The 25170-nt window shown below is 43.2% G+C and overlaps 1 protein-coding gene across 2 annotated transcripts in view; it reads left to right on the top strand.

Annotated features, from left to right (window-relative positions):
• Positions 1 to 25170, top strand: part of SLAIN2 (SLAIN motif family member 2) — a 60773-nt gene that overhangs the window by 5324 nt on the left and 30279 nt on the right. For both annotated transcript variants that reach the window (XM_084626422.1, XM_084626423.1), the window contains exon 2: positions 11250 to 11398. In XM_084626422.1, the coding sequence (XP_084482548.1) occupies positions 11250 to 11398 (149 nt within the window). The remainder of the gene's footprint in view (positions 1 to 11249; positions 11399 to 25170) is intronic.

The following is a 25170-nucleotide window of genomic DNA, read 5'->3' as shown; positions in this document are numbered from 1 at the left end:
ATCTGATGTTGATATATCATGAAATTATCAATGTGCTGTCCAGTCCATAATGGAATTTTTAAATAGAATTGTTAGCTATTGCCTTAATTATAGAATTCTTAATATGCATTTCACACTGTTAGGTCAGCTTGCATTGGCGCTCATTTTTTTTAGTAGATTTAGAGCTTCCTTTCTAGACCAGTAGTTAAGCAGATGATCTCCTTGAGGAGCCCATACCTGTGTTTAAATAAATTCATGGAAACCTTTCACAGCTTTTTCTTTTCATTTCCATGAAAGTAGTTATAATATCTCCTTAGTTAAGAGGTTAAGCCTACAAGAAGCTGTATACGTTTTATTATGGGAAAAATATTGATTTCACCTGCTTTTCTGCAATAATCAGGTAACTTTTGTGGGGTTCTTCAAACTTTACATTCAAAAGTACTATTGATTTATTAACCTCTACAAAAGACTTCTTAAATATGCAACTCTATTTTTGGTAAACTTTAGCTTCTGCTACAACTTCAATAGACGACATGATGGGTTGCTTCACAGAAACCCCTTTGGGACTGCCAACCGATGAGCCAAGACTACTTCTGCCCCTGCTTTCCCTGCCAGCTTGGGACTGCAGAGCCCTGCCTGGTTGTGCCAGACACGCTTGGCGGCCACAAACAGAGACCCAGGTCTGAACCATGTCCCACAAACTGCAAGCTTAACTGAAAGCAGCTTAAAAAGTGTTCCTGTCTTTAATACTTAGATGCCCAACTCCCAATGGGGTCCAAACTCCAAATAAATCCGTTTTACCCTGTATAAAGCCTATACGGGGTAAACTCAAAAATTCTTCGCCCTCTATAACACTGATAGAAATGCACAGCTGTTCCCCCCCTTCCCCCCCAGGTATTAATGCATACTCTGGGTTAAATAATAAGTAAAAAGTGATTTTATTAAATACAGAAAGTAGGATTTAAGTGGTTCCAAGTAGTAACAGACAGAAAAAAGTGAATTACTAAGAAAAATAAAATAAAACTCGCAAGTCTATGCCTAAAACTAAATGCAGATAAAACCTCACCCTCAGATGTTTCAATAAGCTTCCATCACAGACTGGATGCCTTCCCAGTCTGGGCACAATCCTTTCCCCTGGTACAGCCCTTGTTCCAGCTCAGGTAGTAGCTAGGGGATTTCTCATGATTGCAGCCCCCTTTGTTCTGTTCCACTCCCTTATATGGCTTTGGCACAAGGCGGGAATCTTTTCTCTCTCTGCCGCCCCCCCCCCAGTGGAAAAGCACCAGGTTTAAGATGAAAAAAGAAAAGGAGTACTTGTGGCACCTTAGAGACTAACCAATTTATTTGAGCATGAGCTTTCGTGAGCTACAGCTCACTTCATCGGATGCATACCGTGGAAACTGCAGCAGACTTTATATATACACAGAGAATATGAAACAATACCCCCTCCCACCCCACTGTCCTGCTGGTAATAGTTTATCTAAAGTGATCATCAGGTGGGCCATTTCCAGCACAAATCCAGGTTTTCTCACCCTCCACCCCCCCACACAAAATCAGTGAATTTAAAGGGAAGGATAAACACCTTTAAAATCCCTCCTGGCCAGAGGAAAAACCCTTTCACCTGTAAAGGGTTAAGAAGCTAGGATAACCTCGCTGGCACCTGACCAAAATGACCAATGGGGAGACAAGATACTTTCAAAGCTGGAGGGTGGGGAGGGGAGAAACAAAGGTTCTCTCTGTCTGTGTGATGCTTTTGCTGGGAACAGAAAAGGAATGGAGTCTTAGAACTTAGTAAGTAATCTAGCTAGATATGCGTTAGATTCTGTTTTGTTTAAATGGCTGATAAAATAAGCTGTGCTGAATGGAATGTATATTCCTGTGTTTGTGTCTTTTTGTAACTTAAGGTTTTGCCTAGAGGGATTCTCTATGTTTAGAATCTGATTACCCTGTAAGGTATTTACCATCCTGATTTTACAAAGGTGATTCTTTTACTTTTTCTTCAATTAAAATTCTTCCTTTAAGAACCTGATTGCTTTTTCATTGTTCTTAAGATCCAAGGGTTTGGGTCTGTGTTCACCAATGCAAATTGGTGAGGATTTTTATCAAGCCTTCCCCAGGAAAGGGGGTGTAGGACTTGGGAGGATTTTGGGGGGGAAAGACGTTTCCAAGCGGGTTCTTTCCCGGTTATATATCTGTTAGACGTTTGGTGGTGGCAGTGATAAAGTCCAAGGGCAAAAGGTAAAATAGTTTGTACCTTGGGGAAATTTTAACCTAAGCTGGTAAAAGTAAGCTTAGGAGGTTTTCGTGCAGGTCCCCACATCTGTACCCTGGAGTTCGGAGTGGGGAAGGAACCTTGACAGGCTGGATGGCGCGGCTGCCAGTCCTGGTGCTCTGAGCAGCATGGTAAGGGAGTGGGGAGGGGGGGGAGAGGGAAGGACCGGGAGGCCATCAGGGGATGGGGAACAAGGTGGGTTGGATAGGTGTGGGAGTCCCGGAGGGTCTGTCAGGGGGCGGGGGTGTGGATATGGGACAGGAAGCAGGGGGTGGAGTCCCAAGGGGTTAGTTGGGGTAGGGGGTTCTGGGAGTGGGTAGTCAGGGGACAGGGAGCCGGGGGGGGTGGATTGGGCGGGGATTTTGAGGTGGGCAGTCAGGGGATGGATGGGGGCGGAGGCCAGGCTGTTTGGGGAGGCACAGCCTTCCCTACCCCGCCCTCCATACAGTTTTGGAACGCCGATGTGGCCCTCAGGCCAAAAAGTTTGCTCACCCCTGCTCTATATCCTTTGTGTGGATTATTTTATCTGTTCAGACTGTCAACTGTCAATTTTATTCCAGTGATTTGCAAATCTACCTTCACTCCTGATTTGTGTCTCAATCCAATCCAATGTTTCAGCCTCTCTGACATCTTTTGGATGTTTTGCTATCAGTTTGTTAACATGACTGAACAGAGCTAACTTGACTCCAGGACCATTCTCTTCTCCACCTCCCGTTCTTTGTCCCCTTGTCCCCAACCACCCTCATCCTAAAATTGCTATATTGCCGCCACTACATTTGTGAAGAGCCATCTGGGTCATGGTGGCATATATACAGGTGAGGAGTAATCAGGAATAAATCCATCTTGAAATAAACTCTTCTTTTGTTCCAGTGGGCAGAGATCAACTGGGCGTTGTGTATCCTGGGTATTCTGAACCAACAGCTGATTGACTGAATAGAAAATTGATGAATCCCAATTCAGAACTCTTGATATGCTAATGCAAAAATGCATCTATGAAGCTCACTCCTTAGTCTCCTTTTTGTCCTATGCCCCTGCCAGGTTTTGGGGAGAAAAGAAGAACCAAAAAAGGTTTCATTTTAAAATCAATCATGGCAAGTGATTATTCTATTGTAGTTTAAGTGCCTTTGGCAAATTTTGAGAGAAATAGATAGTTGAACATTTTAAGGTCTTAATCCTAAAGCTGTAATGCTTAGGCAGGGTAACCAGAATGGCATGAGTGTCAAAAGTTGAGATATTCTGTACCTAATAGCACCACGTAGGAGAGAAATACAGTTGTGACAAACACTGCTATATGTCACAATATGCAAGTATGGCATAGGGCAGCGATTCTCAAACTTCATTGCACCATGACACTCTTATGACAATAAAAATTACTACATGACCCCAGGAGGGGGGACCGAAGCTAGGGTTGCCAACTTTCTAATCACACACAACTGAACACCCTCGCCCCACCCCTTCCCCAAGGCCTCACCCCCGTCCCTTCCCTGAGGCCCTGTCCACTACATTCCCCCTCCCTCGATGGCTCACTCTCCCCAACCCTCACTCACTTTCACTGGGCTGGGGCAGGAGCTTGGGGTGCAGGAGGGAGTGAGGGCTCTGGCTGGGGGTGCTGGCTGTGGGGTGGGGCTGGAGATGGGTTTGGGTGCAGGACGGGGCTCCAGATTTGTGGGGGGCTGAGGGCTGGGGCACAGGCTTACCTTGCACGGCTCCCGGTCAGCAGCGCAGCGGGGCTAAGGCAGGCTCCCTGCCTGTCCTGACGCCACGTTGTGTGTGCACTGGAAGCGACCGCCAGGTCCGGCGCTAGTAGGCAGGAGGGGACAGGAGGCTTGGTGCGTGCTGCTCTCGCCCGCAGGCAGCGCCCCCCAGCTTCCATTGGCCGAGAACTGGCTGATGGGAGTGCGGAGCCTGTGCTCGGGGTGAGGGCAGCACACGGAGCTCCGTGGTCTTCCCCCCCACCTAAGAGCCAGACCTGCTGGCCGCTTCTGGGGTGCAGCGCCATGCCCCAGAACAGGTAGGGACTAGCCTGCCTCAGCACCGCAGCACCACCTACCGGACCTATAATGGTCTGGTCGGCAGTGCTGACCGGAGCTTCCAGGGTCCCTTTTCGACCAGGTGTTCCAGTCGAAAACCGGACACCTGGTCACCCTAACCAAAGCCTGAACCTGCCCAAGCCCCACCACTCCAGGCGAGGGGAGGAGGGAAAGCTCGAGCCCCACCACCCTGGGCTGGGGAGCCCAAGTCCAAAGGCTTCAGCTCCAAGAAGGGGGCCTGTAACTTGAGCCCTGCCACCCACTGCTGAAGCTGAAGCCTGCTGCCCAGGGCTGAAGCCCTCAGGCTGCAGCTTTGGCCCTGGGAGGTGGGGCTCAGGCTTTGGCCCCGGGCCACAGTAACTCTAACACCAGCCCTGGCAACCCCATTAAAATGGGGTGGCTACCCACTTTGAGGTCCTGAACCACAGTCTCACACAACTGCTCCCTGTCCTGCAAAAGTTCATGCTAAGTTTTAACCTAACATGAAGCTAGGGAGAGATGACATCAGGCAAGTAGTAGAAATTTTATGTTGCTGCTTGCTTCCCTAAGATGTTAATTCCAGCTTTTGTTTTTTTATTTAGGCCATGTCTACACTACAAGTGCTACAGTGGCACAGCTACAGCTGTCCTCTGCAATGGATAGTGTAGATGCTTTCTACAGTAACAGAAGGTGTTTTCCCATTACTGTAGATATTTGACAGGTCTTCAAAGGCATAGTGCTGAGGCACGCACTTGAACATGTGATTATGGGGTCTTTCATCGTAAACTTTGAGTTAGATCTACAGTAGGCTGTACAACATGAACTTTTGCAGTTGCCATATTTCTCTTGATTGATAATGCCACATCCATTCCTAGAAGTAGCTTCTCCAGAAGTATTTGGGGGAAAAAACAGATCATATAGTTATATCATATGATAATACTCTTTCCATTCCAATGATACTTCAGGAGGAGGATAAACAGCAGCTACTGAAGTTAGACATTTTTAAATCAGCAGGTTCAGATAACTAGCATCCAGGTGTTGTAAAATATGTGGGTAAGCAGCTTGCTGGACTGTTAATGTTGATTTTTCAGTAAGTCTTAGAACACCAGGGAAGTTCCAGATAACTGGAAGAAAGCTAATGTTGTGCCAGTATTTAAAAAAGGTAAATGTGATGACCTGGGTAGTTATAGGCCTGTCAGTCTGACATTGATCCTGAGCAAGATAATGGAAGAGCAACTGATACAGGACTTGATTAATGAAGAATGAAAGGAAGGTAATATAATTAATGCCAATCAACATGGGTTTCTGGAAAATAGATGTTGTCAAACTAACTTGATATGTTTTGATGAGTTTACAAGTTTGGTTGATAAAGGTAATATACTTAGACTTCTGTAGGGCATTTGATTTGGTACTGCCTGACATTTTGAATAAAAAATCTGAAAGATATTAAATGGATTAAAAGCTAGCCAAGTCATGGTTCTCAAAATGTAAATGTAAATGGGGAATCCTCATTGAACAGGTGTGTTTCTAGAGGGGTCCCACAGGAATCCGTTCTTGGCCTTATGCTGTTTATCATTTTTGTTAATGACCTGGAAGAAAATACAAAATCATCACTGGTAGTTTGCAGATGACACAAATTGGAGGAGTGGTAAATAATGAAGAGGATAAGTCACTGCTACAGAGTGATCTGGATTGCTTGGTAAGCTGGACGCATGCAAACTGTATACGTTTTAATATGATTAAATGTATACATCTAGAAACAAGGAATGTAGATCAGACAGGATGTGGGGGATTCTATCCTGGGACTCAGCTACCATGATCCCCAGTTTTTTTTAAGTATCACTATCAGCTGAATATGTGCTTCCAGTGTGACTTTGTGTCCAAAAGGGCTAATGTAATTCTTAGGTGTATGGATTGTGATAGGGCAAGGCCAGATGGCTATAGAAAAGTAGTGGGAGACAGATACATTAGCCCCAGGCTGAACAAATCCCTGTTACCAGGATAAGTAAATGGCAGCTGCTCCAGGTCAATTAAGACACTTGAGGCCAATTAAGATCATGCGTTACCTAGGGAGGTGGTAGAATCTCCTTCCTTAGAAGTTTTTAAGGTCAGGCTTGACAAAGCCCTGGCTGGGATGATTTAATTGGGGATTGGTCCTGCTTTGAGCAGGGGGTTGGACTAGATGACCTCCTGAGGTCCCTTCCAACCCTGATATTCTATGATTCTATGAAGATCTTTCCAGAAGGCAGGGAAGATAGCCAGGTTGATTGGGACACCTGAAGCCAATTAGGGGCTGGCTGAAATGAATTAAAGCCTCTCTGTTAGTCAGCTGGGTGTGCATGTCAGGAGCTGTAGGAGAAAGTCACGCTGTTGGAGGAACTAAGCAGTACAAACCATATCAGGCGCAAGGAAGGAAGCCCTGAAGTAATGGTGAGGGAGATATTGGGTGGGAGCTGCTGTGGGGAAGTGGCTCAGGGAATTGTATACTTCCTATTTCCAAAAAGTCAGCTACCATAGCTGCTACTATTAGAGTCCCTGGGCTGGAGCCCGGAGTAGAGGGCAGACCTGGGCTCCCCCCTCCCCGATTAATCACTGACACTGGGAGACAACAGAGACTGTGCGAGGGAGGATGGCTTCTCCTCACCTCCCTTGCTGGCTTATGATGAAAATGGCTTAGTAGGCTGTGACCCTTGCCTCTAGAGAGAGAAGGGTCACAGTGAGCCTCTGAGGCTAGCAAAATCCTCCAGGAAGCGCTGGACCCACTGAGACAAGGACAGAGCTTTGTCACAGCATGTATAAGCAGGGGACTCTTGGATAGGAGTAAAGGTTGTATTACCTCTCTTTTGGGGACTGGTGCGACTGCTGCTGGAATATTATGTCCAGTTTGGTGTCTACAATTCAAGAAGGATGTTGATAATTTGGAGGGGGTTCAGAGAAGGGCCACAAGAATGATTAAATAATTAGAAAACATGCTTTATAGTGATAGACTTAAGGATCTCAATCTATTTAGCTTAACAAAGAGATGGTTAAGGGGAGACTTGATTACAGTCTATAAGTACCTGCAAGGGGAACATGTATTTAATAATGGGCTCCTCAGTCTAACAGAGAAAGGTATAACACAATCCGATGGCTGGAAGTTGTAGCTAGACAAATTCAGATTTGCAGTCAGGCATAAATGTTTAACAGTGGGTGTAATTAACCATTGGAATAATTTACTAAGAGTCATGGTGGATTCTCTGTCACTGACCATTTTTAAGTCAGGATTGGATGTTTTTCTGAAAGCTGTGCTCTAGGAATTATTTTGGGGAAGTTCTATGACCTGTGTTATACAGAAGTTCAGACTAGATGATCACAATGGTCCCTTCTGTCCTTGGAATTTATGGAAACTGGCTGAAGCATGTTGACAAAGTGGCAAAAAGCTTGTGATATTAATTAAGGCCACAACGTCTTTACATTTACAGTGATTATCCCCAGGGAAGGGATGTATCAGATATTAAACTGAATGGTGGTAGTACACAGTTCATGGCAATCAGAGCTGTGATTAGAGCACAAGAGTCCTTTGTTCTCTGTCCTATGCTATGCTGCTTCAGATGATGTTGAGGTGTCCTTTATGGGCAGAGTGGGTGCTAGCTACTCAGCTGTCTAGCAGAGAATTACAGCAGCTATAGTGCTGCCAGTGGTTCCTGCACCCCTAATAATCACTGATCTGAGGCCCTCAACTCAAAAAAAAAAAAAAAAAAAAAAACCTTTTGCCAATGCCTTTACATTTATAGAACCAGAAGTCCGCTCTAGTGGGTAGTATGAATCCTCTGTAAGTATACCATATAGTCACGGAATTGATGGATTCTGTGACTTCTTCGGCTTCAGCTCCTGCAGCTGGGGCTGTCAGCCCTTGCGGTGGTCAGCCTCCTCAAACCCACCTGCGCCCTGTTATTTTTAATTAAAGTTACGGACAGGTTGCAGGCTTCTGAGAAGTTTTGTTTAATGCCCACGACCTGTTCATGACTTTTTCTAAAAATAACCATGACAGAACCTTAACCTTAATCATCTGTCACCTTTAGGAAGATCAGTGATAAACTCTTAATCCCACCTAGTGTTTAGAAATGCATATTTTAACTCTTACTACTTTCTTTCACAAGGAAAAGGGTTTAGCCTTTTTTTTTTTTTTAAAAAAAAGTCCTTATTTTCTCAGCCCATATCGGCACAGCTTTCAAGTCTCAAATGTTGTCTCTAAACATAGAATCTTTGCTTAGGAATTAATTTGAGACTTACGTTAATGTTTATGTAATAGCTTGTCACTATCGCCTGAATTGTCAGTCTTCACAGCATCAAGTTGTGATGTCGCAAGATTGATATTAGATGGAGAGCAACTTTGATCTCGGTCTTTCCCTTTTGTAATTTAGGATTAATCTACTGACAGTGATTATGCCCAGAGAAGGCATGTATCAGATATTAAACTGAATGGTGCTACACATTCATGGCCATGTGAGAGACTTTCCTTTTTGATCTTTCATCTGGTAGAGAAATATAATGTCTGAGTTCCTTCATTTGTAAGTTTAAACCAGTCCACCAGGATGCAGAACTTTTAGTAAATGAAATGTAAGTTTTGACGTTCAGTATTCAGGGTATTAATTAAAATTAAACACTGAGTATAATCATGAACAAAATCATTCAGGAGACCAAAAGAGCTTGTAAAATAGAATATAAAATGGCCCAAGTAGTACATAGCTACAAAAATAACCCTCTTTTGGTAGTGCCAACTGAGCATTTAGAATCTCGGAAACTAGCAGAACAGTCAAATCAGTTTTTGTATTCTCTCTCTATTTTGCAGTATACCTGTTTTATATAAATGTAGTAAATAACATCACTTCATAGGAAAGGGACCTAGTACTCCTTCCCTTCCCCCCCAAATTATGAACAACTGGTGGATAACACTGATGTTTACCCTATTGTATATGAAAAAACAATTAAAACATTTCTGAGGGAGAAGTGGCTTAAAGCATGCTTTAAAAAAAATTGGTCTGCTCATTCATTAGTGAGGGTCTTTTGTACCCTTCTCTTCCTCCCGAAAATCATGTCCCTTCAGAAGGTCCATATAGGGAATGTCAATTTCAGGATAGTAAACCTTTGTAAAGTTCATCAGCTCTATTCAACCAAGTTTTGAAACCTTGGCTGAGTCAAAATCAGTTAATTTCACTCTTCTTCTAGAGCTATGGAAAGTAATTACTGTGTTGCTGATGTGTTTGGCACAAAGGAAATGGGAATTTTTGACCATCTGTTTTGTATAGAGGAGTGGCTAACTTAGCTTGTCATATGTTCCTAAACTACAATACTTAAGTTGGAATCCTGTTTAGTTGGAATTTAAAGGCTATCATTAGATGAGTAGTTGATGGTAATACAAGCCCTGATTCCATTATTTATTTTTGTGTGCATGTATTTAGAGCTCTTGCAGCATCAAAAGCTAGAGTTAAGGTTGCAAATTGGCTTCTATCGATATTCTGTACTTCAAACTTTCTCTTTTCTTTAGGGCTAAAACTTTCAAACTTTGGTTTTAACCTAAAGATGAGATGAGATGTTGTCTGATTTTAAATCTTCACTATTTGGGGTACATGTCTGGGAAATACCATTTTCCCTTAGGAATTTTTTTGGGGGGGAAAATACTCAGATGGCTGAACTTAAAAAATTCAAACTTGTGGTTAGTCCTCAGTGAGGAATAGTTGTAGCTTCAGTTCAAATAGAGAACGTTAAGGTTTGTTTATATGAAAACATAACTGAACATTATTTTACGTACAAGGGCACTACAATAGTTTATACATTAGCTATTTACCTTTGGTGCCATGGTGCCCAACTTTATAACCTCACTGTTTGGTTATTCTTGTGGTTACCAGTTGCTGCAGCTTAATGTATGGAGATGTATAAAAGCAGCTCCGCAACTCCTTGATGCTCTCTTTCCTTTCTCTTAAAGTTAATGCCACTTTAAGGCCAAAACCATAAATGCATAAATCAGGATTTCCATATCACAATTAATATGCCCACATTACTAAACCTGGTATAAAGATAGATTTTTTTTTTCTTTAAAATAACTGGAAAATGTGTGTTTGGTTTTTAAAAGATTTGGAAATTTGACCTGGTTATAAAATGGCATAATTTGTATGCAATTCCTTGTACACTAAGTTGGTATAAAAAGTAACAATGCCTCTGATTTTCAGATAACGGTAGAAATTGGTGGGAGCTACAAGTGCTTAGCATATCTGAAAATCAAATCCAGTATATCTGTATGTTATCAACTGAGCTTCTATTATGTAATATGAATTTCACTTTCTATACTACAAACCTTTTCTGGCATTGCTTTGTTGATCATGGGTGTGAAGAGGTGTGATCTTGGACTAACACAGCTGTGCTGGCAAATGCCCCTAGAGTAGACACAGCTATACTGGGAAAACTGCACTTCTTTTGTCAGTGTAGCTCATCTTTCTTGGAGGGTGGGAATGGGGTTAGGGGTTGGAAAAAAGCAATAGAAGTACAGTTTTGCTGGTATAAACCATGTCTACACCAGGAGCACTTTGATAATGTAGTTAGCAAAGCACTCCTACTGTAGACCTGGCGAAGGTTTATCGGATACCCCTTTTACACCACTTTAAGGGGTACAGTAAGTACTTACCATATTTTTTGAAAATTCTTCCTGCTTATTTTTTTGTAAGCTGGATAACTTTCCTCGGATTTATTTGTATGTTGGTTGTGATTGTAGTGGCTGTGCTCTTGGGTATTGGATGATTCTCTTTCTTTAGAGTATTTGGAAGAGGGCTGATGAGAAGAACACCACATTGGCTTTACGAATGACCAAAGTAAATGTGCAGTTTGTCTACCAATGTTGACTTTTGCTCCCCTTTTGGTAGCTGAGAACAAAAATTGCATAGTACCTAGTATTTTCTTAAAATGTCCAATCATCTGTCCACTTACCTAACATCATATAATTTTTCCTCTCTTAGGTTATATACATCACCAAAGAAGAAACTGACTCCAGTGCAGAAATCTGTTAGTCCATTAGTTTGGTGCAGGCAGGTACTTGATTATCCAAGTCCTGATATTGAATGTGCTAAAAAATCACTGATCCACAGGCTTGAACAGATAATGTCAGGTGAGTTCATGCATCAGCGCGTGTGTTGACATTGTGTTTTACATTTTAACATAAAACCTTGTTTTAGAATAAATAATACAATATCTCTATTCTGCTAGTGATTTGAGGGTTGGAGGAGTTTCTTCAGTCTTAAGATTTTTTGACGTTTCTCAGATGGCAATTCACTCTCTACTTATGTTTTGGGCCAGGTAAATAGAAGAAAGGAGGAAGCAATAGACCATGTGAATCATGATTATGCCTCCTGAGTAGTGATATTTTGGCCAGTTTCTGCTTCCTCTCAAGCCATAAAACTTTTTTAAAAAGTCCAGCAGCTTAATCTGGAATGTGTCTGCTGCCTTAGTTAGACATTTAAACTCTTGAGGGGAGAACAAACTTATCAGGCTGATAAACTCTGTGCATTTACCCTTAATACATTTAGCTATGTAGTTTGACTGTGCTAAATCAGCTGGGAATTTTTTTTGTTTGGTTGTTGGTTGTTCTTGGCTAAGGAGATGGAGACTGAAGTTAGTTAATAGTTTTGGGACACTGAATGGATTTTTCAGTGGATTTGAGATCTTGGTTATTCCTTTCCAAGATGATAGAGACTAATATCTTAAATGATATAATTGGCCCTGAGATAAAGGAGCCACTTAACACTCAAAACTCTGGCTAATGTCTGAGTGCCTGGTCCTGTGAAATGCTGATGGAGGTCCCCCCTCATGACTCCTGTTGATGTCCTGGTGGAAGTTAGGTACTCAGTGCCTAGAGGGAGGTACTCAGCTGCCTGAGTCTGTCTTTAGTTCTCTCTTCTTTGCCAAATTACACTACTTTTCCATTAGAATACCATAACCCTTGGCACTTATTTGCAACCTTTAACTCTCTCCTAAACTCCTCCTTTCTCTTCTATCTCCATGTGGGATTTTGCTGATTTTAAATAAAATATCAACAAGATCTATAGTTAGAAAGAAAGGTAGGTCACAACAATAGTCTTCCGCCTCCAGGCCCTGCAGAGGCTCCTTTATAGTGCAGGTAGTCCAGCGTGGAGTACCTTGGCGCACGCCTTCTTCCGCCGCCTCAGAGGGCTCCGATATGACCGGCAGCTCTTTTTTCTCCATCTGAGAGGCCTTCCGCGAGACCTCTCCGAGCTGGCGGTCTTCTACCAGGACCTCCTCTGGACCTGGAAGCTTTTTTCGGCGGCCAGGTCATTTGTGGCCACTGAGGGAGCGGACCTCCTCGCGGAGCCCCTGCTACACAACCTCGACCTCCGTGTGCAGGTGGTGGAGTCTCCCGCGGTGTGTCGGAGGTTGGTCCTTGCAGAAACCACCAGAGTCAGAGACCTCCTGGACTACGACAGGGGATTGGGTAGAGCCCCGCGCGCTCGGACAATACATGGGGCTTTCCACCCTTCCCACCCCTGGGCGCGTACTCCGGGAGGTGAAGGCCGCCTTGTCACCCGATTCTCTCGCTTTCCTGCAGCGAGCCCTGCGAGAGGGCGTTCCCCGCCCAACCCTCATACCTGGCCCTCCGGACATATTTCTTGGGCCCCTGTACCGCGAGCCCCCCCCCGGCCTCTCCATTCCCACACTCTGAGCTGGCTGCTTACCCTGCAGCCAGTCTGGTTTCGAACCGCGCCCAGAAACCATCTATACATGCTCATGCTCCATACGTTACATTTCCTCACCCTTGTGTCCCGCTCCGACACCAAATGGTGGGACTATCTTCCACCTAAAGAGGGTGAGGAGCCCTAGTGGGCTAGCCTTTATTCCACCTTGGTCCCACGGCCTGCCGAGGACATTAGTTGGCGGCTCCTTCATGGAGCCATGAGCACGGGCGTGCACCTGCCGTGGTTCACCCCTACATCTGAGGCCTGCCCCTTTTGCGGCGTGAGGGAGAACCTGGCACACGCCTATCTCAAATGCGCCAGGTTGCAGCCCCTATTCCGGCTCCTCCAGAACTTCTTGTTGAGGTTCTGGCTGCACTTTTCCCCACACTTGTTCCTTTTTGCACACCCTATCCGTGGCCCCACGAAGTCGCGAGACCTCCTCGTCAACCTCCTCCTGGATCTGGCCAAAGTCTCCATCTACAGTACCAGGAGGAGGATGTTGGACGAGGGGGTGCTCTGCGACTGCGGGGCCTATTTCTGTTCCTCCCTAGTTTCATGCATCCGGGCAGAGTTCCACTGGGCAGCGTCCACCGGCTCCCTCGACAGCTTTGAGGAGCAGTGGGCGCTGTCCGGGCCGGTTCTCTGCTCGGTGTCTCCATCCGGCATCCTTATTTCGAACCTTTGACCCTCACTCCCGCCCCGTTTTTCATTAGTTGTCCCCCGTAATCAGTTGGTCCCTGCGTCCAGTGGTCCCTCCCGCTAGGCTGGGGGAGGGGCCTTTAGCAATGGGTGGGCTTGCGCCCACCCACTTCCCGGGATTTTCCAAAAAAAAACAAACCAAAACCTTTCCTCCTGCCCCCTCAACCTCATCCCCTCCCACTTACAAAGTTTAAACTCATTCTCCTCCCCTCCCTTTCTTTCCACTGGCGGCTTCAAATTAAAGTTCTTTTCTCTACCAACCTCAAAAAATCCTCATCCTTTATCACACCTGCCTCTCCAATTAGCAGCTCATCTCCTTTTGCCTCTACATCTCCAAGCACACTGAATGTGCCATTCCCTAGTGTTGCCATGTTCCTCTTTTTGAACTCCACCCTGGATCTCTTCTAACCTGATTTCTGCTCTCTTGATTTCATTTTGACTTTCTGGCTAAAATCTCAGGGGCCTGGATTTCATTTTGTCCTCTCTGCTGCATTTTACAATCAGGCACACCCTCCTTCCTGATATCAAGTCCTCTCTGGGCTTTTATGACTCCTTGTTTGCTTCCTACCTTTGATAGTTGATGTCTCTTGGTGGGCCATTGCCCTTGTCTTTCCTGCTTTGAGACCTACAGAGCTTTTTCCTCAGCTACTATCCGTTATCCTTTTATACGCTTTATTTGGGGCAGTCTGATCTGTCTGTTTTTCAGCTACCGTCTTAACACTAACTCACAAATCCACCTTTCCTTTCTGGACAGTCTTCTCTCACTACATCCCACATTTCTTTCTCTCCCTCCCTCCCTCCCTCCATCCATCCATCTCCTTCTGAAGGTGTTGCTGTTAACTTAAACTTTGTGACCCAATATAACTTTCCTCAGTTCTCCGCATTCTGTCACTTTTGACTATACTACCATTATCCCCATTGCTGTCTTTAATATGAAAGTCTTGTTTCACCCCTCCCTCTTTCCTGCCCTTTACAGATGCTATCTTGCTTTTTAGCTAAATATTCATCTTAGCAATTTAGGAAGGCTATTTCTTTTGTTAATTTAGTGCATATCTTGTGGAAGGCCTCCTACACTGAAAGAAAAAGGTTAGACTGAAATTCTGAACACTGAATTGTGCTCAGATATCACTGGGATCTCTGAACTTGTGCTATTGCATATCATGGATCCAAATTGAAGAAGTTTTCAGGAAACTACATATTTCGGTTAAGCTGAATGTAGAGGGCTAAATTCAGCCCTGGAATAAGCAATCACAATTCCATTGTCCAGGCCTTGAAAATTCTCCTTGCCAGTGATAAGCAGTTTTCCTGTGAAAGTACCATCAACTGCTACAGAATTTAAGCTTTCATTAAAATAAATAAAATTCTAGCCCTGCTTGCGTGCATGAACCTTCCCAATATAAAACAAGCATTAAAGCTAGAAGTGTTGTCTTGCCAAGGACACAGCCAGGCAGTTCTGCTGTTAAAGTCTTGCTAAGTTTATGAGAGTGAAAACTAATCAGAACCCTGTGGGTAGCAGTGAAATTCAAAAGAACCATGTCAGTTTCACTTTGGTGTGCGGGGGAACCATGAGCAGCAGCGGGGACTTGCACTAGAGCAGTGGTTTTCAACCTTTTTTCATTTATGGATCCCTAAGAAATTTCCTTTTGCAGACCCCTTTGGAAATTTTAGACATAGTCCGGGGACCCCTGGGTTGAAAACCACTGCACTAGAGCTATTTACTGAAGAGCATTGCTTAAAAATGGAAACTGGAGGAGTTACAGTAATGAAGACACGTACCCTTCAGCTAAGCCAGAAAGTGACTGAGCAGTAGGATAGCAGAAAACTCCATCACAATGTGCAGGAATCTGGGAGAAGAGTAGTATGGCCTCTCCTCCCAGCCCATTTGGAGGTTCTTGAGTGGATGGGGAACACACAATGTTTCTCCCTTAGCAGTCAAATGTGTTTTGGGGAGAATAGGGGTCATAACATTTCAGGCAACTCCTAGCTCAAAAGGCTATAAAAGATGGAGAACTCCCTGAAGTAGGAGTCAAGGAATCCCAGTACCTGCTCTTTTCTTAATAGCTAGGGTGGGCTTCCCTATTCTGGACATCTGTATGACTAATTACACAGCCTCTAAATGCCTTACGATCTTGAATGTATTTATCCTCAAACATCCCTGTGAGGTAGGTAATTACTGTTGTTCTAGTTCTACAAAGGGAACTGAGGCACAGACTAAGTGACTTGCCCATGGTCACACAGGAAGTCTGTTGCAATGCTGGGATTGGATCCTGGATTTCCCAGGTCCCAGGTTAGCATCTTAACCACTGGACCATTGTTGGTGTTGTCCTAGCCTTGAGGTGTTCTTCTTATGTCTGTGGCTATTGGTGTGTTCAGGTCTTGTGTATAGATGTCAACTGCTGTTGGGATAGGCAGAAGAAAGATTAATGTAATTTAGAGAAGTATGGTAAATTTGAGGGGAGAGGAAAGGAAAAACAGGAAATGTGGGGGAAATAAATTTTGTATATGTATCTTAAAAAAGAGAGAGAGAGATGGAAGGAGAGAAGGAAGACGCTGAGGACTCTATAGGAGATACTTATAAGAAAAGTGAATTAAATCAGGAAGGAAAAAGAATGTAAACCTCCCCAAAAGAGGGATGTAATAGTAATATTTAACCTTCCTGATTGCACTCTCATTTCAAATGTATGTGAAATTATAGGCAGGGCTGTTAGTATCACCTATTACTAATATTGCCCAACACTTCCCAAAACTTTAACTTTGCTACACTTTAACAATTTGATCTTAAATTTTCCATTCTGGGTGTCTGCCTCTAGCTAAAATTTTGAAATTGGTGTGGTGGTGGCCTTTGTATCAGGGATGTGGTTTTTTGTCATCCCCATGAAAATATGAGTATTATTTGTTCAAGTTACACACCTTTGACAAATGTCAGTTCACATTTGCTAAATAGAGACTACAATCTCTGCAGATTCTATCCTCACTGAGCATACTTGAGCCCCTCACAGCTCCAAGTGCTTACTGAATTGTGCATATTCCATCCCCACAGAGTAACTGAGCACGCTTCCTCCAGCGCAGGGCTATAGTGGCACAGCTGGACTTTTCCTGTGGTGCCTGTTCACAGCAATTCTGGGCTGGGGTAGGGCCTGGTACTGGTACTGAGAGCAGGAAGCCTGTATCTCCTATGTGCGCAGTGACCCCCTTCTCTTCCCCCACCCCGCTCCCCTTGTTGGCACCTTGGCAGCATGAAGGAGGAAGTTGGATTGAATGCAGAGGGGGACAAAAGCTGAACTAGGGAGACAGAAAGGAATAGATGGGGACAAAGAGTCTAAGACTGGGACTTGACCGAATTGTGGGCAGAGAAACTGAGACTGACTGGACAAAAAGACTGGGAGAGGAGGCTGGGGAGAGGAATTCTGGGAACTGGTGTGGGAGGGAATGGTGACTGGGACTCACTGGACAATGGGACTGGGTTTGGGAGCCAGTGGAAGGGAAGAGACAGGTTTTATAAGGAGCTGGGATTAGGAACCAGTGGGAGAGAGGGAAGACCGATCTGACAAGGAGCTGAGGTGTAGTGGGGGAACTAGGATTGGCTGGGCAAAGTGATTAGGACAAGGAGCTAGGGACTGGAGAGGCTGAGATTGGATCAGTGGCTTGGGGAAGGAGACTAGGACTGAGAAGCAGAGGAGAGATAAGATTGGACAAGAAGCCAGGAGCGGGAACTGGGATTGGCTGAGCAAGGACTGGGGACACAGCGTTGGGACAGAAAGGGAAGCTTGGGACTCAGAGCCCAGAGTGGAAGATCTGGCTTGACTGAGCAGGGAGACTGGGATGAGACATCTGGAGGAGTGGAGTTGGAGACTGGGCAGGGGATTATGTCAATGAGCTCGTTGTGAGGAAGAGACAGGACTGGGTCAGGGACTGGTTGCAGTAATGGAGGAGGAGAGTCTGTGTTCAGTAGAGCACACCCCCCTCCAGACCCTGGAATGGAACCCAAGGTTGCTGAATCTCTCCATGCCTCTGCTGTCAGCAAATACCTGTGAAACTCTCAGGCACTGTGTGTCTCATCTCCTTCTTGTCTAGTAGCAATGTTATATGCGGTGGACCTAAAGGTTCTAATCCTGCTGATGATCCAGGTAGGGGTCAATATGGTGCCACAAAATGGAATTATTAAAAATTCCATTTGCTTTTTAAAAAGCCTAGGAAATTGCACACACAGTATGTTTAAAGAACATTATTATAGAGTTTCAAAATCAAGAACTCCAAAGTTAGGAAATGCTCGAATTAAGGTTGCTTGTGGAACTTTAATGCAGCCCCCTTGGGCAATGTAATTACATGTGATTAAAGACTATCATAATACATGATTACATGTACCGGGCATGGACAACTTCTGCCCCAACAGTTTATTTGATAAAGTTATAAGCAACTGAAAATGGTTGTATAATGGAAAGTGTTAAGCAACCTTAGTAGGCAGTGCTACTAGCCTCACCTATACTCTATAATGTGAAATCATCTATCCCTACATTGTGTATTAAACATATTGTGATTTTTTTAAATTAAAAAATGGCTGGGGAGTCTTTACTGGTGTATGTTTCAAGGGTGTTTCACTGTTGGGTTTCTACATGACTGCACTGCATGAATGTCACCTGCTTGGTCTTCTCTCTTGAAACAGGTTTCAGAGTAGCAGCCATGTTAGTCTGTATCCGCAAAAAGAAAAGGAGGACTTGTGGCACCTTAGAGACTAACCAATTTATTTGAGCATAACCTTTCATGAGCTACAGCTCACGAAAGCTTATGCTCAAATAAATTTGTTAGTCTCTAAGGTGCCACAAGTCCTCCTTTTCTCTTGAAACATGGTTCTGTTTAATGTATTCTATCATTACTTTGCTCATTAAAACGGGTCATGCGGCTAGAGTGGAAAGGCTATCCAGGTGTCCTTGCATCATGTTCATGTAATCCAAAACAGTCCTTGTGGGATTAATTTAAGACTACTAAGTGATTTCCTGAGCCTCTAAAACCAGGAAGTAAAACTGATTCTATTTTTAAAAAAACTTGAGTCATTGCCTGATAATAGAATGTTGGCATCTATTTGCATTTATAAAAACCTGTCACTTTTGCCTCTTTTTTTGGGACATTTTTTCAAACAAAAAAAACAAACAAAAAGGGGCAGGGAAGAGGTGGTATGGCAGTTCGGTGACAAAGGATGCAACTTAAATTGTGTTTTCATTGTGAAATCTTCGGGGCAGTCTGTCAGCTTTGTACAATGCTGGGTATGTTGTCAATGCTTAAATATTTGGCATAAAAAGCATGACTAGTATATAGTTTCTTATATTGCACAAATCACTCTGGATATATGCATAACAAGAACTATTACCATGTCACTGATGGAATGGAAAATCCATTTTTGAGTAAAGCAATGACCTTGTTTGGGGCCAGCTTTACACTTAATGACAGATTTTATTTCTAGTCAGTTTGAATTACTACTGAGGCTGCCAGAATAAGTTTGCCATCTGTGATTTTCATTAAATTAAAAAGTTCTGGATTTCAGAAAGGTTGGCCATGATTCTGAAAACTGATCCATTAAAAAAATTAGCTTAGGCATGAAGTGCTAACGTACTTGGAAAAGTCCTGTTGGGAACCTCATGATTTTTGCCAGAAGAAGGGAGTAGATCAATTTGTTAGTGTTACCTATCAAAAATAGTTACTGTACATTAGATTATGAATGTTTCCAAATGCAGACTTTTCTTTTCCTTGGGGAGACAGGGATGGGGAAAGACTATAGATTGTTCTCTGGAATATTCTGAAAGTTCATGTGGAGCAGTATCATTCATCCTGGATAAATTGTGACATGTATTAAAAAGGAATTATAGGTGGGTCTGGTAGCACTGCTTATTAAGGTGACCAGACACTTCCCATTATAAAAAACTGTTTTCATTGTAACCAGAATATTTAGCATTATATAGCACTTTCTGTGTTCAAACCACAGTTCCCAAGGCTTCAAGTCAGTTGCAGCTTTGAGTGCTCAGCACTTCTGTATATGAGACCTTAGGTCTTCAAGTCGCGCACCAGAACATTGAGGAACACACTGTGAAAAGTTTTAAGTGACTTGCTCAATATTGCCTAGGAACTCTGGCAGAGGTAACATTAGAATCCAGATTCCCATGGTGGCATTCAGCTACTTTAACCATGAGATCATCCTTTATCTTCCTGCAGTTCCCTGTTTTATTCACTGACACCTTTCAGCTTCTATAACCAAAGAAGCAGGGGCCCTACAGACAGGTTTCCTTCACTATCCAACCCTGACATCTCCAGAGTAGGTTCAGCCTGTACACCAGAGTTCCTCAAAGTGTGGGGCGTGCTCTCCCTAAGGGGGCATGGAGGACCATTCAGGTCGGGGGAGACACGGCTGGTGCCCAGTCCAACCCCCACAGGGGTTGTGGGGGTCCACCACACAACTCCACTCCTGGCCCCAGCTGACAGTGCTGCACCCAGAGCGCCCCACCCCCACCCCCCATGAGCTGCGGTCCTGCTCTCAGCCATGGCCTGAGGGTAGGGGGGAGTGCAGAAAGATATAAGCGGGGGCACGACCCTGAAAAGTTTGACCATTGCTGTATACAGAATGAGAGATTCTGTGGAAAGAATAGTATGTGACTGTGTAATTAAAGACTGTATCGTAATGCATATGCGCAGGAAGGCCAAATTAAGATTGTGTAGACACCCTTAATTTTGACATTTCCTAATTTTTGAGCTCTTGATTTTTGCAATCTTAACATTCTTTTAATATATCTTTGTGTGTATACAGTATATATATGTTATACTACAGAGCACGCCTGTTTTTACCATTTTGGCCTTTTACAGATGCACAGGGGGATTGGGTTCACCCTTGTCATAAATATAAAGGGAAGGGTAAACACTTTTAAAATCCCTCCTGGCCAGAGGAAAAACCCTTTCACCTGTAAAGGGTTAAGAAGCTAGGATAACCTTGCTGGCACCTGACCAAAATGACCAATGAGGAGACCAGATATTTTCAAAGCTGGAGGGGGGGAAAAACAAAGGTTCTCTGTCTGTGTGATGCTTTTGCCGGGAACAGAAAAGGAATAGAGTCTTGGAACTTAGTAAATAATCTAGCTAGATATGCGTTAGATTCTGTTTTGTTTAAATGGCTGATAAAATAAGCTGTGCTGAATGGAATGTATATTCCTGTGTTTGTGTCTTTTTGTAACTTAAGGTTTTGCCTAGAGGGATTCTCTGTTTAGAATCTGATTACCCTGTAAGGTATTTACCATCCTGATTTTACAAAGGTGATTCTTTTACTTCAATTAAAATTCTTCCTTTAAGAACCTGATTGCTTTTTCATTGTTCTTAAGATCCAAGGGTTTGGATCTGTGTTCACTGATGCAAATTGGTGAGGATTTTTATCAAGCCTTCCCCAGGAAAGGGGGTGTAGGGTTTGGGAGGATTTTGGGGGGGAAAGACGTTTCCAAGCGGGCTCTTTCCCTGTTATATATTTGTTAGACGCTTGGTGGTGGCAGGGATAAGGTCCAAGGGCAAAAGGTAAAATAGTTTTGTATCTTGGGGAAGTTTTAAGCTAAGCTAGTAAAAATAAGCTTAGGGGGTTTTTCATGCAGGTCCCCACATCTGTACTGTAGAGTTCAGAGTTGGGAAGGAACCTTGACAACCCTTGTTTAAAAAAATAAAAAAAATAAATAAGTGATGTGGTCTGTGCTACATCCTTTTGGCATGAGGATCAAGGTTTAGTTGGAACATAAGGGAGATCAGTTTTTACACTTGGACCAGAGTAGATTCAGTACCAAGAGAACTCTGGTCCAATGTTATCAGAAGATAATCTTAGAATTCCAGATGCTGTTCTAAATTAGATGCTTTTTGTAATACAACTGCATTTGTTCTGTTCTAAACATTATATTCTGTGAACTTGTATACATAGACTGGAAATATTTTAAAGATAGATATAAAAATATATTTAAAGATATATTGGCCTCATAATTCTGTAATCTCCAAGTGATATTTGGCACTATTGTGATGTGAACTTTTAAGAATACGAACCTTGTGTCCTCGCACTTATTCTGAATACAACTGACAGTTTATGCATTTTAAAGACTTGAATGCTATTTTAATCCTGTGACACCAGGTATGGGAAAATCCTTACTGAGTCACTTGTAGCGCCTCCTAACTTAAACAAGACATTGAGTAAAAGGAAGTAAACAAGTCTGAATCAAGCAGTTCAGTGCATTACAGCAGAGAGTCAACCCTTTGCCCAAGTCCTTCATCACCACTGCCATATTAGTATATTGATCACAACTGCCTTTCTGCCTTTCACAGTTTCAGCAGCAGCAGAATGGTATGGTTAGATCTTTGAGGGACATGAGGACTTTTACCCATGCCTTTTAAAAGATCCTATATTTTTCAAGATTTTAATGTCTGTATAACTGTACTAGGATCTCACAAGTCAGCACATTGCTTGCTGGGGCCATCTGCTTGGCTGTTTTGCAGTGTATATATATATAGATTTTTTTTTCTTTTAATTAATTGATTGTAACCTTTCTTTGGCAAGGGTGCATAACTCCAAGTAGCCAGCTCAGTTGCAGTTAAACTTAATTTAAAACTATGCATGATGAGATGCTCTTCACCTGCTATACTACGCAAAATGAACAGTTTTCTTTAGGAAAGTTGATAATTCCGTTGTACTTTGACATAAAATACCTTCAGTAGTCAAGGAGCTAGCTTTAATAAGGGAAGTCAAATTTGCTTTTTTTCCCTTAGAGTTTTCATTCATAGTGTAGTAAGATGAGTTAGGTTAGAAGATTAATTTCCTAATCAAGGTATAATGCATGTATTAAACTACAAATAGACTATCCTTTTGAAGCAGACACACTTGAACAGTTATTATAGATCAGTCTGAAGTAATCATAGCTCTGGGATGTTTACATCCTGTTTTTCAGTGACCTGAGATGTAGTGCTATCAAAGTAGTTAAGTATACTGTGAACTTAATATAACCTTGGAGCCACTTAAGATCAAAACTGAAAAAATTAGGCTAAAAAGCAGGGACATAAGAAATGTCCTAATAAGAACTTCTAGGTTGTGGAATAACCTTGCAACAATAGAGGTGGAGCCCTATTGACTGGACAAAATATTAAAAACAATAGAAAATACACAGTAGTGAACAATCCTGGACTACTGGGAGAAAAATTTTATCATACTCGTCTAAAATATTGCTGTAGCGCTATAAGCTACAATATGTTCAGCAGCTAATGTAGGCTAACTATAGTGTGATAACTTTGATATGTTAAACGTTTACTTGCCCTCATAAGCAGAGAAACTTTCTGAAACAAGAATAATAGCTTATACAATTTTGCTATTTAAACTAATATTGATCACAGGTAAACAACCATTTGACCTCTCTGAATGAAGCATTTCACCCCAAAGTATTACAGGCTTTCACTCATTCCTCTTAATATTTTAGCTCCACCAGCATACAAAGGAAGTAACGCTGGCAGCAAGGAGGACTGTTCACTCTAATTAAACAATATGTTTCAATGTAAATTTTGCTGCTGTAGCAGTGCACTTCAGTTATTTCCACAAAGAATCTGTCTCTTACCCCTGGTTATATTGTTTCTGATACTGAGGTATAATAGTAGAATATCTTCATCATTCAGCTTTATCCAAACATTTGTCTTTTGTGCAAAATAAATCAATAAATATTCAGATAGACTTGAGCAATACTAAGAACAGTGTTTTGTTTTGTTTTTTTGTTTTTACAGTAAAACATCTGGGAGTTAACATGTTAGTTTTTTAGATATACATGGTGCCACAAAACTCTGGAGACCTCATTTGAATAATTGTGAATCATCTTGCTTTTCAGCCAAACTATTTGCAGTTTTATGGTCTCTCCAGATTTGAGTGACACTTGTGTCACCACAGCCTTATTTTGTCACTTCTATAACACAAAGATACTTTAAGCCTCAGGTAGGGTAGAGATCTTCATGGATGACAATTTAATGGCAGTTCTGTAGTGTGGGTCATGCAAATACTACTTTTTAAAATATTCTGTGTACGCTTCTGAAGCGTTTTGAATTGTAGTCAAGTCACTTTGCATCCTAGACAAAAGTAGACTTGATTGAAGAATTTTCCCTTTAGATCAGATGATGATGCTATCGTGTTTAAGACGATGATATTGTGTTTAAGAAGTAATATGTCATCACTAGGGGAGACAAAGAGCTGTGTTGTCTCAATGTGCATATAGTTTGCAACTGTACATCTTTTATCATACCCAGATGGCTTCATTAATATACTATCCGAGTGACTAGCTAAGGCAGGCATGGGCAAACTACAGCCTAGGGGGCCACATCCAGTCCTCCAGATGTTTTAACCTGGCCCTTGAGCTACTGCAAGGGAGCAAGGAGTGGGGCTTGCCCTGCTCCAGTGCTCCAGCAGAGGAGTGGGGTCAGGGGCTTGCCCTGCTCTGTGCAGCTCCTGGAAGCAGCGACATATCCCCCCTCCGGCTCCTGTACATTAGGGTTAGCCAGGAGGCTCTGCACACTGCCCCTGCCCCAAGCGCCGCCCCCACAGCTCCCATTGGCCGGGAACTGCAGCCAATGGGAGCTACAGGGGTGGCGCTTGCGGGCGGGGCAGTGTGTAGAGCCTCCTGGCTGCCCCAACACATAGGAGCCGGAGGAGGGACATGTTGCTGCTTCTGGGAGCTGCTTGAGGTAAGTGCCATCCGGAGCCTGCACCCCTGCCCCCTTCCCGCGTGCCAACACCTTGCCCCAGCCCTGATTCCCCTCCTGCCCTTGAACCCCTCGGTCCAAGCCCAGAGTACCCTCCTGCACCCCAAACCCCCAATTTTGTGAGCGTTCATGGCTTGCCATACAATTTCCACACCCAGATGTGACCCTCAGGCCAAAAAGTTTGCCCACCCCTGAGCTAAGGACTTGTATAAGAGTTAGCTGGATGAGGCTCAACTAGAATGAAAATAGAAGGTTATTCTGGTAGGCTGTCATTGACTCCTTCAGCTGAGGTATCCTATTACTCACTTTGCTTCTGAAGGTCTTATTATATACGTGCAACTGGGTTTTTGTAGAGCTGTAGAGTAATGACCAAGAGGACTTTTTCTTTCCGAAGTACAAACAGGAAAAAGGTCACACTCTTCTTGTCAATGGGAGCATGTTTTGGCAGTCATAACTTTGTTCCTTCCCAAGTGCATCATAAATTGTGTATGGTTGCTTCAGAAGCCTGCTCAGCTAGTACCAAATGCAGTTGGCCTCTTGCTTAGCAGCCCTCTTTGTGTGGGTATCTGCAGTGGCTTCCATTGTGCTTATGTGTAATTCAAGTTGGTTCACCTTAATGTTTTCTGTCCTGAATGCCTTAGAGACTGCTTTTATGTTTGATACTATGGCAGTTAACAAAAGCCAAGGTGCTTGAGCCTGTCCTTTAAAAGGGGGAAGCCTAGAGTTTGGTATTTTATGGAGGAGTTTGCTTCGC

This window comes from Lepidochelys olivacea, assembly GCF_965140295.1.
Source record: "Lepidochelys olivacea isolate rLepOli2 genome assembly, chromosome: 4".
Taxonomy (NCBI): domain Eukaryota; kingdom Metazoa; phylum Chordata; order Testudines; family Cheloniidae; genus Lepidochelys; species Lepidochelys olivacea.
This window is presented reverse-complemented; position numbering and strand designations above follow the sequence as displayed.